The 13,736-nt window shown below is 54.0% G+C and overlaps 1 protein-coding gene across 1 annotated transcript in view; it reads right to left on the bottom strand.

Moving 5' to 3' along the window:
• Positions 1 to 13,736, bottom strand: part of SDR42E2 (short chain dehydrogenase/reductase family 42E, member 2) — a 28,319-nt gene that overhangs the window by 9,939 nt on the left and 4,644 nt on the right. Inside the window, exons 4-11 of the mRNA XM_059154413.1 lie at positions 13,060 to 13,117; positions 12,290 to 12,408; positions 11,537 to 11,612; positions 7,721 to 7,803; positions 6,076 to 6,213; positions 5,465 to 5,530; positions 2,827 to 2,890; positions 1,067 to 1,140 (exon numbers count right to left, since the gene is read on the bottom strand). Coding sequence (XP_059010396.1) covers positions 1,067 to 1,140; positions 2,827 to 2,890; positions 5,465 to 5,530; positions 6,076 to 6,213; positions 7,721 to 7,803; positions 11,537 to 11,612; positions 12,290 to 12,408; positions 13,060 to 13,117 — 678 coding nt within the window. The remainder of the gene's footprint in view (positions 1 to 1,066; positions 1,141 to 2,826; positions 2,891 to 5,464; positions 5,531 to 6,075; positions 6,214 to 7,720; positions 7,804 to 11,536; positions 11,613 to 12,289; positions 12,409 to 13,059; positions 13,118 to 13,736) is intronic.

Here is a 13,736-nt window from a genome sequence, read left to right as displayed (position 1 = left end):
CACCCTCTTTAAGGGGTGCCTGGGTGGTTCAGTCCGTTAAGGTTCCACTCTTGACTTTGGCTCAGGTCATGACCTTAGGTCATGGTCTCAGGGGTCATGATCCCAGGGTCATGAAACTCAGAGCTGAGTCTGAGAGTTTCTCTCCCTTTCCCTCTGTTCCTCCCCCCACTTGCACATGCTCTCTCTAGATAAATAAATAAAATCTCTTTAAAAAAGTCCTTGAGGCACCTGGGTGGCTCAGTGGGTTAAAGCCTCTGCCTTCAGCTCAGGTCATGATCTCAGGGTCCTGGGATCAAGTCCCACATCGGGCTCTCTGCTCAGCAGGGAGCCTGCTTCCCCCTCTCTCTGCCTGCCTCTCTGCCTCCTTTGATCTCTGTCAAATAAATAAATAAAATCTTGGTTTCAATCACTTAAAAAATAGATTAAATAAAATTTTTAAAAATCCTCTTTTAGGGAAGCCTGGGTGGCTCAGTCAGTCAAGCATCTGCCTTTGTCTCAGGTCATGTTCCCAGGGCCTAGGATCAACTCCCGCATTTGGCTCCCTGCTCAGCGGGGAGTCTGCTTCTCCCTCTGACACTCCCCCTTCTTCTGCTCTCTCTATCTCTCTCAAATAAATACATAAAATCTTGGGGCGCCTGGGTGGCTCAGTGGGTTAAGCCGCTGCTTTCGGCTCAGGTCATGATCTCAGAGTCCTGGGATCGAGTCCCGCATCAGGCTCTCAGCAGGGAGCCTGCTTCCCTCTCTCTCTCTCTCTGCCTGCCTCTCTATCTACTTGTGATTTCTCTCTGTCAAATAAATAAATAAAATCTTTAAAAAAAAAAAAAAAAAAAAAGAATGAAGTGACAGGGATGAGGGACCGGAGCGCGCCACATCTCAGACCCGGAGAGCACTCAGCCTCAGCAAAAGCGCAGAGGTTGGGATGATTCCAAAGAAGCTGGTGCTAGATTTGGGCCCACCTGGAAGGTTCTGAGACCTCAGACAGCCATCCAGTTATGGCGTCAAAGGGGCGAGGGGTGGGGCCGGTGGGGGTGTGGACCAGGAGCTCCCCCAGCAGCGGCCCCCTTACCTCGCTCCGGGTAAGCAGCGGCGGGACGCTACAGATGGGCCTCAGGGCCAGGTGCAAATACTCCATCGCTGCAGCTGTGCGGGGAGAGAGGGGCCAATGACCAGGGCGCCTCCCTCTCTGGAAGCTCCCAGAAGGCCCTCGGGGGCAAAGCAGTTGGGGGCATTATTTGCTTTGCTCCGGGGAGTTGGGGGGAATCTCATCACTTTGCCAAATTCTCCTGTCCTTGGATTCCTTTAAATCGGCAGCTCTCAGCACATGCTGGGGTGCCTTGTTTGGCTGTGAAACGTGTCTCGAGTAAGTTGTCATTAACATTAAAGGACTGACATTTGAAAATAAATCAGAGCCGATTCAGTTAGCTCAGATCATGCCTCTTCCTCTCACTTCTATTGCGGTGCGGTCTCTTGCGGAGGAGAGAGAAGTCGGAGAGTGGTTCTCCATCATGGGAACCACCGGACCACTTAAAAAAAATGCTCCCGCCTTCCTCTTGGTGATGCTGATGTAGCTGGTCTTGAGCTGAGGCATTTTGATATTTTATAAGCTCCCCAGTGACTCGGATGTACAGCCAAAGCTAAGAACTCGGGGGCGATAGCTCGCTGGGAAGTGGAAATGCATATTTCCATTTACATCCTGTAAAACTACTAGAACCCCTGGCTGAACTCTTCCCACGTGGGGGTCAAAGAGCATCCATCACCGTGACCACGCTGGGCATGGGACGTCACCCCGCATGTGGGGCCTGGTGGGCAAAAATGTCAGCAGATCTCTGCCTTAAATGGCAAGCATCCCAGTGCATTTAAAATACAACTGATGGGGCACCTGGGTGGTTTAGTGGGTTAAAGCCTCTGCCTTAGGCTCAAGTCATGATCTCAGGGTCCTGGAATCGAGCCCCAAACGGGAAGCCTGCTTCCCCCCGCCTCTCTCTCTCTCTGCCTACCTCTCTGCCTACTTATGATCTGTGTCAAATGAATAAATAAAAATATTAAAAAAAAAACATACAACTGATCTATCACTAAGGTCTTCCAGGAAGGCAGTTGCTTGTGATTTGAGGGTCACTGTCCCCTGGGCTGACAACTCCGTGCCTGACTCTGCATTTCTTTTTTTTTTTTTTTTTAAAGATTTTATTTATTTATTTGACAGAGAGAAATCACAAGTAGATGGAGAGGCAGGCAGAGAGAGAGAGAGGGAAGCAGGCTCCCTGCTGAGCAGAGAGCCCAATGTGGGACTCGATCCCAGGACCCTGAGATCATGACCTGAGCCAAAGGCAGAGGCTCAACCCACTGAGCCACCCAGGCGCCCCATGACTCTGCATTTCGGCTGGAAGGAGGCGGTGACGGGGCGGTCGGGGGGTCGGGGGAGAGTAGAGACTGACCTGAAGAGTGAGGAAGCAGCTCCCCTCACCCCAAAGGCAGCCTTGACTTTGGGGTGACCTTGGGGTACAAGGTGGCCCCAGGGGACTGGCTGATGCCTCCCGCCACAGGCCCCAGGGCCAGGTGTGGACTCCGCCAAGCACAGGTGTGAATCCTGCCTGTCCCGCTTTCTCACTGTGGCCCAATCACACCCACCCTGCAGGGAGGACAGGAGGGGGAGGAGGCTGCCGGGCCAGGGCAGGTGCAGCTCGGAAGACCCCGAGAGCGATGGTCTCCTGAGATCCTGTGTCCTCAGTGCCTCACAGCTCCGCCTACTCCTGGCCTGGGCCTGAAACGAGGCGGTGCCCACGCACCCGGCACACGGAGGAATTTTATTACATATTTTCCTCTCCTTACCTGCGAGGTAAACCCAGGAGGTAGGCACCTGGATCCAGGGCTCGCTGTATCCCAGCTTCTCAAACTGCAAGGAAACATGGCCTGAGATGACAACAGGTCTTCCGTGGGCCAGTGTGAAAATGTCACATGTTCCCTTTACCCTGGGGCGAGCGGAAGTAACGTCTGACCTCTTGCCTGCTCACCCAAGGGGGAAAACACCCTGCGGCCAGCCCCAACCCCGTGCCAGACTTGAATGGAAAACTTTGATCTAGAAAAGTCAAGTAGGGCTTGAATGCATGGGTCGGTTGTTTTTGTTTTTGTTTTGTTTTGAAAGATTATATTTATGTGACAGACAGAGATCACAAGTAGGCAGAGAGGCAGGCAGAGAGAGAGGGAGGAAGCAGGCTCCCTGCTGAGCAGAGAGCCCGATGTGGGGCTCGATCCCAGGACTCCAGGATCATGACCTGAGCGAAGGCAGAGGCTTTAACCCACTGAGCCACCCAGGCACCCCTGTTTTCGTCTTTCTCACATAGCACATCGCCTCCCCAATGCCCACCCCCGCCACCCCATCCCTCCCACCCCCTCCACTCCAGCAACCCTCAGTTTGTTTCCCGAGATTAAGAGTCTCTTACGGTTCGTCTCCCTCTCTGCTTTCGTCTTGTTTCATTTTTCCCTCCTTTCCCCTATGATCCTCTGTCTTGTTTCTCAAATTCCTCATATCAGTGAGATCCTATGAAATTGTCTTTCTCTCATTGACTTATTTCACTGAGCATAATACCCTCTAGTTCCATCCACATCATTGCAAATGGCAAGAGTTTGGATTTTTGATGGCTGCATAGTATTCCATTGTAGATATACACTACATCTTCCTTATCCATTCGACTGTTGAGGACATCTGGGCTCTTTCCCTAGCTTGGTTACTGTGAACATTGCTGCTATAAACATTGGGGTGCACGTGCCCCTTTGGACCACTACATTTGTAATTTTGGGTAAATACGCACAGGTCAGGAGCACCTGAGTGGTTCAGTCATTAAGTGGCTGCCTTCAGCTCAGGTCATGATCCCCGGGTCCTGGGATCGAGCCCCACATCGGGCTCCCCGCTCAGCAGGAGGCCTGCTTCTCCCTCTCCCACTTGCCCTGCTTGTGTTCCCAGTCTTGCTGTGTCTCTGTCATTTAAATAAATAAAGTCTTGGGCGCCTGGGTGGCTCAGTGGGTTAAGCCGCTGCCTTCGGCTCAGGTCATGATCTCAGGGTCCTGGGATCGAGTCCCGCATCGGGCTCTCTGCTCAGCAGGGAGCCTGCTTCCCTCTCTCTCTCTCTGCCTGCCTCTCCATCTGCTTGTGATTTCTCTCTGTCAAATAAATAAATAAAATCTTTAAAAAAAAAATAAAAAATAAATAAATAAATAAAGTCTTTAAAAAATATACGCATAGGTCAGTTTTTAATCTGGGATCATTCACATCATTTAGTGACTACTGACGTCTGCTTACAGCCAGAGGCACTTATCCAGGGAAGCCACTTTGGAAATCAGTCTGACGGTTTCTCAAGTGGTTTAACAAAAGAACAGTCTGGCAGCTCCTCCAAAGGTTCAGCAGAGAGCTACCACCAGGCCCAGCAATCCCACTCTTGAGTGCACACCCAAGGGAAATGAATACGTACATACACAAAATACATATACATTAACATAACAGCACCATTAGTCATAGTAGCCCCAAAGTAGAAAAACCCCAATTTCTATCAACTGATGAAAGGATTAACAAGATGTGGTATATCCCTAGAAGGGAATGTTTTCTGGCAACCAAGAGAATGAATACTGATACAATGCAGGCTACACATGGACGGATTGGAGAGCACAATGCCAAAGAACAGAAGCCCAATACATTGTATCACATGGTTCCATTTATAAGACTTGTCCAAAGAGGCAAGTCTACAGAAACAGAGAGTCGGCCGGGGGTTGTGTCGGGGGAGGGGCGAGGGACGGAGTAAAGGCATAATTTGGGGGGGGTCCTGCTTTGGAGGGTGAGGAACTGTTCTAAAATTGATTATGGTGATGCTTGTACAACTCTGAATATATTAAAAACCATAGAATTATGCGCTTTAAATAGGTGAACCGTACAGTATGTGAATAATATCTCAACAAAGCTCATTGATCTCGTTATGCCTGAATGTCTCAAGGACAGATCCTCCAGCCCGGGGCTGCTGGTCGACCCTTTCCAGGAAGCGCTGGCCCCAAGACGGGGTCTGTAGGGTGCTGGATGAGGAGGCCAGGGTTCTCTGAGGGCCCACAGCATAGGAAGCCCCAGGGCCAGCACCTCCCTCTGTGGCTCAGTCTACCTTCTACTTACCCCTTGTGGAGCTCCGTCGGACAGTATGGGGGTCACACAAGCAAACGTGCACAGGGCAAGTCCCCATAAATCAGGAGTCAGGCTGGGAGGGACTCTGGCAAATCAGGGGAGAACAAGGTTCCCTAAAGGGGAAGCTACACCCAGCTCAGCCAGTTCCAGTGTTGCCCAGTGGACACTATCAGCCAGAGCTGGTTTTTAATGTGAAAGCTTCTGATTTTCGGGACAGAGGAAAAGACTCCATGACAAGGAGAGAAGACGTGCAGAATGCCTGACTTCTCACTCGGGGTGGGGGCGGGCGGATGCCTGGGCACCTACCAGTGGGGCCATCCACTCAAAGAGGTTGACACTCTCCCCATCGTTGATGTAATATGCCTGGCCGCTCTGAGGGGACACACAGGGAGGGGAACAGTCAGGCATCTGCCCCCCAGCCTGACGCCACCCTTCCAGATGGCTCAGCAGCTGCCCCGATCTCCCCAATTCCCCTGAGCAGCCACTGAGAAGTCATGGCCCTTTCCCAGCCCCGGGGACAGACCTGAGCAATTCCCTTTGAATTCGGGGGTGGTCACCCTGACTAGGTGTGGGACCTCCATAGAGTCACTCTTAACTTCTCTGTACCTCAGTTCCTTCATCTGAGAAATGGGAAGAAAACAACAGGATCTCCCTCTTGGGCTGTTGGGAAGATTACATGGGATGTCGTATATAAGATTCTTAGCATTTGGTGACCATGACTTCAGGACCAACACCTGTGTCACAGGGTCACTGCAAGGGGCTCTCTGTAAAGACCCTCTCACCCCAAGCTTCCCTGAGCCTACGGTCCTATGGACCACCTTGAGTTGGGGAGAAATGGGTGTGAGCCAGGAGTCCCCTGGGGGGCATGGGGTGCCCTGCCCGCAGCCGACTGGGTGGGGGAGGGGAAGGAGACTCACAGCCACGTAGCCCTTGGCCGCAGTGAGGGCCTCGGCTGCCAGCACGTGGGCCTGCACCAGATTGCGCACGTGCACCCAGTTCATCCGCGTCCTGCGGTCCCCGAACCGGAACATGAATAGCCTCTTCTTGATGTGGCTCTGGAGGGAGTGATAAACACAGACTCAGGCCTGGAGTGGCTTGGAGTACTATTTATATGATGATAACTCCCGAATTTCCAGCTCCAGGCAGAACCCTCTGGCCCAAACCCATGTCCTGACATCGCCACGTGGTGGTCACTTGTCCGTGTCCTGGAGCGAGCGCCTGTTCGAGTCCACCCCCACCCCCACCTCACTGGACAGCGCTGGTGGCTTGGGCTGAAACCCTGGAGCCTCCATCGGTCTTCCCTTCTCTGCACCCCTCGTCCAACCCATCTGCAAATCTCACTGGCTCCACGATTTCACTCTGACCAGAACCCGCCTGCTTCCCACCGCCCGGGCTGCTGCCCCCTCCTCTCCCTGGAGACCGAAGCAGCCTCCGAACCTGTCCTCACTTCCACCCACGGTCCCCACGCTTGCTCTCCACACAGCCAGGGGGATCTTCCCGAACCTTCAATTCCGTGTCTCCCCGCTCAGAACCTTCTGCTCGCCCACCCTGCCAAAAGAAGTCTTGACAACGGCCGGAGAGGCCCTTCTGATCTGGCCCAGCTACCTCTGTCTGCTACTAACTCCCCTGCCCACTGAGCTCCAGCCCTGCAGGAAGCCCCCAGGGTGTGCGCCAGGCTCCCGTCTCAGGGCTTTGCACTGGCTGTTCCCTCCGCCTGGAAGGCTCTCCCTCCCACCTGGCATGATGCACCTGCCGCCTGCCCAAGGAGGCTCCCCGGCTGCCCGGTGCCCATACCCTGCCCCCACTTTCCGATTTCTTTCCATCGCACCTCACACCTTCAAACACTCTTCAGTGTTTATCATGTTTACTCCCCATCTCCCGTGAGAACAGAAGCCCCTCCAGGGCAGGGATGGTCTGTTTTGCTCACTGATCTGTGTGGCAAAGCCCAGAGCAGCGACCTTTCTCATTCCCGGGTTTGTACCCAAGCTGCCTACTTGTTTGAACTACATTTCCTCTCCCACCGCATTTCCTTGGTTCACTCTCTCTTCCCTTTCCCCACAGCACAGGCACCATCCTGGACCTCCCGTCGGCTCGCTCTGCTGTGCTCCTGTATTCTCGTTCTTTCCTCCGCACAGGCCCGGCCGCACTGGCTCCCTGACTGTGGCGTCTGTCTCCCTGACCAGGCCGGGAGCGATCGGAGGAAAAGGCCCACAGTCCCTCGTAGCTGTACGGCCGGCACCTGACTCTGGAGGGAGGCCTTCTAGAGGAAGACCTTGTGCTGACAGCATGGGCTGAGCTCTCAGGCCCCCGGGGAGCCCACAGGCTCCCTCTGCCTCTCCGGGATCATAGCTCTGGGACTCCCCGACCTATGCCTAACCCAGGCAGGTGCACACGGAGACCTTTGTTCCTGGTGGGTCCGGAGGGGTAGGGACATCTCCCAGAACTAAGTCCCAGGCTCGCGATGTTGCTCCACAGAGAGACTGCGGGCTGCAAGGGCCCCGATCCATTCCCACAGCAGCCAGGCTCGTCCTGAGCCTCAGGCCCAGGGCCAGGCTGACATACCGCCACTCGGGGCAGGTGCCTCTGCTCTTCGGGCCCATAGATCCCTGGGGGCCGGAGCACACACGTCCGCAGAGTGCCTCCTCCTAGGATACAGGGAGGGGAGGTCAGGGGCCTGGGGAAGGGTGGTCCAGCAGGGAGACACAAAAATGCTGTCCAGACCTCCTGGTCCTTGCCTGGTTAGCAGGAAACACAGACCCTTGGGGCTTCCTTATTCAATTAATTATTCTCAGTCATCTGTTAGTCATTTAACAAACAACATTCAGAGGATGCCCAACCTCTACCCCTAGCACTGGGTCCTGGGAATCCAAGGATAACCAAGACGAGAATCCAAGGATAACCAGGAAATGGTCCCTGCCCTCACGATGCTCACAGGCCAGTAACAGAGGTAAGACCTGGGTGTGCGGATGTACACGGCCCACGAGAGTTCACCCAGCACTCGACAGACGTCATCTCATTTACTCCCTTCAGGGTCAACTGTGCCCATTTTACAGTGCACTCCGTCTTCCCTTGGGGGCCCCTCTCTCTCTGCACAAGGTCTTAGGGGGCTGTCAGTCTGGATGCACTAGAAGTGTCACCGTGAGGTGGTGGCCATGGGACCCAAGCTGGGCCAAGGATGTATTCACACCCAAGAACGTGACTCAGCATCACCGACACCGGGGTCTGAAATCCTACGAGTGGGTTCATCCTGAAGAGACTGGTCGCCACCTCCTGCTGCCCAGTCCCTGGGGCTGCCCCGACCCTATCCTTTCCGAGCCCTGGTGGTCATTTTTTCTGGAAGTATATTTCCCAAAAACGATCCCACATCCTTCTACTACAAGTTCCTTTTCCCAGCAACTCAGCCAGGGCCAGTGTCATTGGTCAGAACCAAACACCCTGACTGCCTCCCCGCCAACATCCCCACTTTACAATGAGGCCAATACAGTGGGTTGAGGGGCGGCCCCCGAAAAAGATAGGTCCATGTCCCGGAATCTGCGGATATGACCGTATTTGGACACACATGTCTTTGCAGATATAATGAAGGATCTCAAAATGAGATCATTTTGGATTATCCGGTGAGCCCCAAATCCAACATCTTTGTAAGAGACTCACAGAGAAGACACATGTGGACCCTAAGAATGCGGGGGGCCACTGCTGAGACCAGTGCTGCTGAGACTGGCAGAGTCTCCCCTAGAGCCTTTGGAGGGAGAGCAGCCCAGCTTGATCTCAGACACCTGGCTGTGAACTGAGAACCACGAGAGAAGACATTTCAGTTTTAAGCCACCACGTTTGCCGACAATTGTCCTATTTGCCCTGAGCTGAGATCGGCAATCCTGGGGCTCCGCGTCAGAGACCGGGGCCCTCCACACTGAGTTAGAGGCAGAATCTCAGGGACCTACTTGTGTTCGCAGGGACTGGAAATCACCCAGGGTGACCATGGCTGGACTCCTGGAAGGCAGGTATCAGGTGAGCTTTTCAGTAAACAGTCTGCGGCTAATTTTAAACTCTGGGTCCCCTGGGCATGACAGGGGGAGGTCTGGTTGCAGCGGACACTAGCCGGCGGGGCGCTGGGCAGCGACCTCAAGGAGGGGCGGAGCCCAGGGTATCCGTGACTCCTGAGCACGGAAAGCTGGGGATGCTCATATAAATAATTCTTGGCCAAAGGATTAAGTGTCTGGTTTGCAGGCTGCTGGTCCGGCCAGGGAAGGCCCCAGGCAGAGAAGAGAATTCAACCACATAGCGCCAAACCCCTGGGAAAACCCAGCTGGATGAGTGTTTGCACTGGGGTCAGGGGTCAAGGCCTGACAGGTCCAGGGTGCCAGGGCAGGATGGGGAAGATTTTAGGGAAAAGAACCCATGCTTGATGGCTTCCTGAGCTGTGGCAACAGTGAAGCAGGATGGTTCAGCTCCAGGCTCTGGTGTTAGATTAGACCCTCCTGGTATGGGGGGGCGGTGGGGGGTTCAAATCCCACCTCTGCCACCTAACAGCTCCAGGACCTTCGGGACGTCTGTTCATCCCGCAGCCCCGGCCTCCCCTTTATAAATCCACAGATCATCATTGCAAACATCCGCCGCTCTTCAAATCTACCTGGCTCCTGAGTTTTTATACTTTAGATAGTAAGAGAAACCACGTTTCCGGATTCTTTTTCATTTCTGGGTTTTGGAAAGCGAATAGTGATAATCTGGACAGCAAGGAATTTTTCTGGATCAGTCTGGCTCCTGAGTTGGGAAAGCAGGGACCCCTCAGGTTCTTAGTTCACGCAGAGGATGTGAAGCGTTACTGAGAACTCTGCACATAAAATGAGCATGTATATATACGCATGCTTAGCGAAATAAGTCAATCGGAGAAAGACAACTATCATATGATCTCCCTGATAGGAGGAAGTGGTGATGCAACATGGGGGCTTAAGGGGGTAGGAGAAGAATAAATGAAACAAGATGGGATTGGGAGGGAGACAAACCTTAAGTGACTCTTAATCTCACAAAACAAACTGAGGGTTGCTGGGGGGGAGCAGGGTGGGGTTATGGACATTGGGGAGGGTATGTGCTACGGTGAGTGCTGTGAAGTGTGTAAACCTGGCGATTCATAGACCTGTACCCCTGGGGATAAAAATATATGTTTATAAAAAATAAAAAAATAAAAAAAATTTTAAAAATGAGCATGTAGGGGCACCTGGGTGGCTCAGTGGGTTAAGCCTCTGCCTTCGGCTCAGGTCATGATCTCAGGGTCCTGGGATCGAGCCCCGCATCGGGCTCTCTGCTCAGCAGGGAGCCTGCTTCCTCCTCTCTCTCTGCCTGCCTCTCTGCCTACTTGTGATCTCTGTCTGTTAAATAAATAAATAAAATCTTTAAAAAAAAATGAGCATATAAAACAGGGCCAGGAAGTGCTCGGCAAATGCAAACTGTCCATATTCCTTTTTTTTTTTTTTTTTTGCCTTTTTAAACAGTGCCTGTTATTATTTTATTCTCATACGAGCTCTTCCAGGTGGATTCTATTATCAACCCCGTTTTGTTACAGATGAAGAGCCCGAGGCGTGGAAAAAAGTATATTGCCCAAGATCACATTACAAAGGTAGGAGGTGGTGGGGCCTGGATTTGAACTCACCTCGGCCTGAGCCAGGGTGTGGGAACAGTCACTGTGTCATACTGACACTTCTCTGTGTTCTTTTTTTGCTTTTAAGATTTTTTAAAGCGTGCCAAGTTGGGGGGGACAGAGAGAAAAGATTTTTTAAAAGATTTTTAAGATTTTTTAAAGCGTGCCATAGGGGCGGGGCAGAGAGAGAGAGAGAATCCTGACACAGACTCCGCACTGAGCGGGGAGCCCAACGCAGGGCTCAGGCCCAGGACCCTGAGATCGGGACCTGAGCCAAAGTCAAGAGTCCGCTGCCTGAGCTGCCCAGAGGCCCACCTATCCCCCTTCTAGCACTGCTTCTCTGTGACCACAGGAGGGCGCCGCAGCCGTATCATCCAGTAATTTATTGACCTTGGAGCCTTAGAGCCCTCGCTTGCATGGGCCTTCTGCCTTGCTCTGCCTCATCCCATATTCAGGATTCTGCACTCTGTTAACCTACAGAACATACTTAAACTGGATCCTCTCCTACGTGGCAGAATAAAGACCCACTTCTATCTGGCCTTTTCCCTCACTCAAGACGGTGAGTAACACGAGGGCAGAGACTGGACCGGACTTTCTCGGGACTTGGGCACACGGCAAGTGCTCAGCATCTGTGGAGTGATGAGTGACGAAGGTGCTGGGAGCTGTCCTTTCCAAGAAAAGTGAGCCTCAGAGACACAGAAGCTAAAAGCCAGACGCCCCCCCCCCCCATGCACTCTGGTACTCACCTGGGAGAGGTGTTCCGTTGGCCATGAGGGTCAACTGGTCGGCGATGGCTTTGGTTCGTGAGTAGTGGTCCATGTGCTGCCGGGGGACAGGGACAAGAGAGCCACCGGGGCAGGGTTCGGCGCCCCTGCTGGCACCGGGCCGGCCCCTCTGCTTCAGACCACCCAGGGGTGGGATTCTGGGGCCTCCCCCTGGGAAATGGCCAAGTCCTGAGCCCCAGGGCCGTTCCTTTCCCCTGGGGTAGGAGCCACAGGAGCAGAGTGTGGAGCAGTAACAACAAGCAGGGTCCCTCCACTCGGGGAGGCTCCTGCCGGCCCCCAGGGCCTGCTCTGGGATGCGGGCGGATGCTGCATGTGGCCTGAACAGACTTCTCCCGTGTAGTTCTGTAGCGCTCGTGGCTTTCCCCATAACATCCCACTTCCTGCTCACCGCACCCCCCTGGGGCAGAGTGGTCAGGCCCAGCTAAAGAAACAGAGGCTCAGAGGAAGGTGACTTGGGCAGAGTCCCACAGGTCGAATGTGGCTGGGCTGGCTGGAGGCCAGGTCTGTGTGATTTCAAAACCCCTGCTGCTGGCGTGACCCGCGGAAACAGGAGATGGGTTGTGCTACTCAGTTTTGGGGACCCCTTCTTCCTGGGACTCACCCTGAGTTGTGAGGTTGACCCGTTTTCCACCCATCCCGACCCTGCGGCCTGGTGGTGGTGGGGGGGTGTCCCAGGCCCTGTGGCCCTGCCCTCCTCTCCTGGAAGGTAGGTACCTTCTCCAGTGGGAAATATGGCACAGAGTCCTCATCACCCTGTTCTATGGGCTTCCCGCCGAAAACGACGTTGACGGTGCTGGTGTAGATGAGCCTTGGGACCCGCCGACGGACACAAACTGCAATGACAGGGCACAGGGCAACACACACACACACACAAAGCCCATGTGAGTGGGAGTTTTCTGAGGAGCTGGGACCCCGTCTTGGACACACATCCTGGCCCTGGGGTCGGCCCAGAATCCAGAGGCGCTCAGGAGGGAAGGGGTGTGGGACACGTCACTGCTCTGTGGGGCCCCAGGGGCCAGGCTGGCTCACTCCTTCCTTCTCTGGGTGGCCGTAGCCCCCGATCTACCTTTCTGGGGACAAGTCTGAAGAAAGTCTCACTCGAAGGGGACACACACAAAAAAGACACTCTAGAATCAGAGAGAAAAACAGGACAAGGCAAGACATGTCCAGAGGCCACAGGTTTGGGTCTTGTATTTTGGGGCTTCATTGACTTTTCTAATCCCAAATCCCTGAAACGCAAACCCTGTGCTGCTTGTGTCCCCAGACATGCTGTGGCCATGCTGACCCACCCCAAATGGAGGCCTGGGCAGGTCCACAGTACAGTGAAGATGTGCTGCCCACAGGCCCTCTGCTGGCGTGGGCAAGGGGAGGGGAGGAGGGATCCCCCTCTGTCCCCCTGCCCTGTCCCCAGAGCTGGGCCTGTGGCAGGAAAGGGGACAGAGCAGGAAACACACAGCAGGTCACACGGAGCTCTGAGTGCCTACCACTGATCACCAGTTTGGTGCCTCCAACATTTATAGACTCAATCTGCTCTTTTTGCAGCTAAAAGACAAGAGGGAGGTAGGAGAGTCGTGGTGCCGCTCAGGCCTGGTCGTGGAAGGCGGTAAGGCTGGGCTTCGGGTGGGGCCCGGCGGGGATGCAGACTGTCCGGTCTGGGCTCAGGAGCAGGGGTCTGAGGGGCCCGCAGGCAGGGCAGGAGCCCTGGGCCCACCATCCGCCCCCCTCCCCGGGGAGGCCAGCACACAGCTTCATCTCCCACCTGGCCCTCCGCTCCCCAGCCTGCAAAGAGAGGGCAGACCCCCTTGGGCGGTCAGTAGGAGTGAATACACCCACGGGAGGACCTGGGACCCTGGGACAGTGTGTGACACAGAAAAGGGACCCAAAATGTGTGGGGTCATTTCCTCACTCTGGAAGTCTGGATTTCCTTGGCTGTTGGACAGGGGTGACACGGTCCCTGCTCTAGCGAGGTCGGGGTGCAGAGTGAAAATAAAAACACCCTGTCTACACAGAGAAAGCTGCTTGTGTTCCCCGGGATAGGGCAAAGCCTTTACACCTCGCTTAATTCTCACAATGATCAGGAGGTGGGTTCTGTCTCAATTTTTAGACTATGAGTTTTTTTATTTAATAAGTAATAGAATCACAAAGTTAAAAATAGTTCAAA

This window comes from Mustela lutreola, chromosome 17 (genome assembly GCF_030435805.1).
Source record: "Mustela lutreola isolate mMusLut2 chromosome 17, mMusLut2.pri, whole genome shotgun sequence".
Lineage (NCBI taxonomy): Eukaryota > Metazoa > Chordata > Mammalia > Carnivora > Mustelidae > Mustela > Mustela lutreola.
Note: the sequence above shows the minus strand (reverse complement) of the source record. Positions and strands in the feature narration are given on the sequence as shown.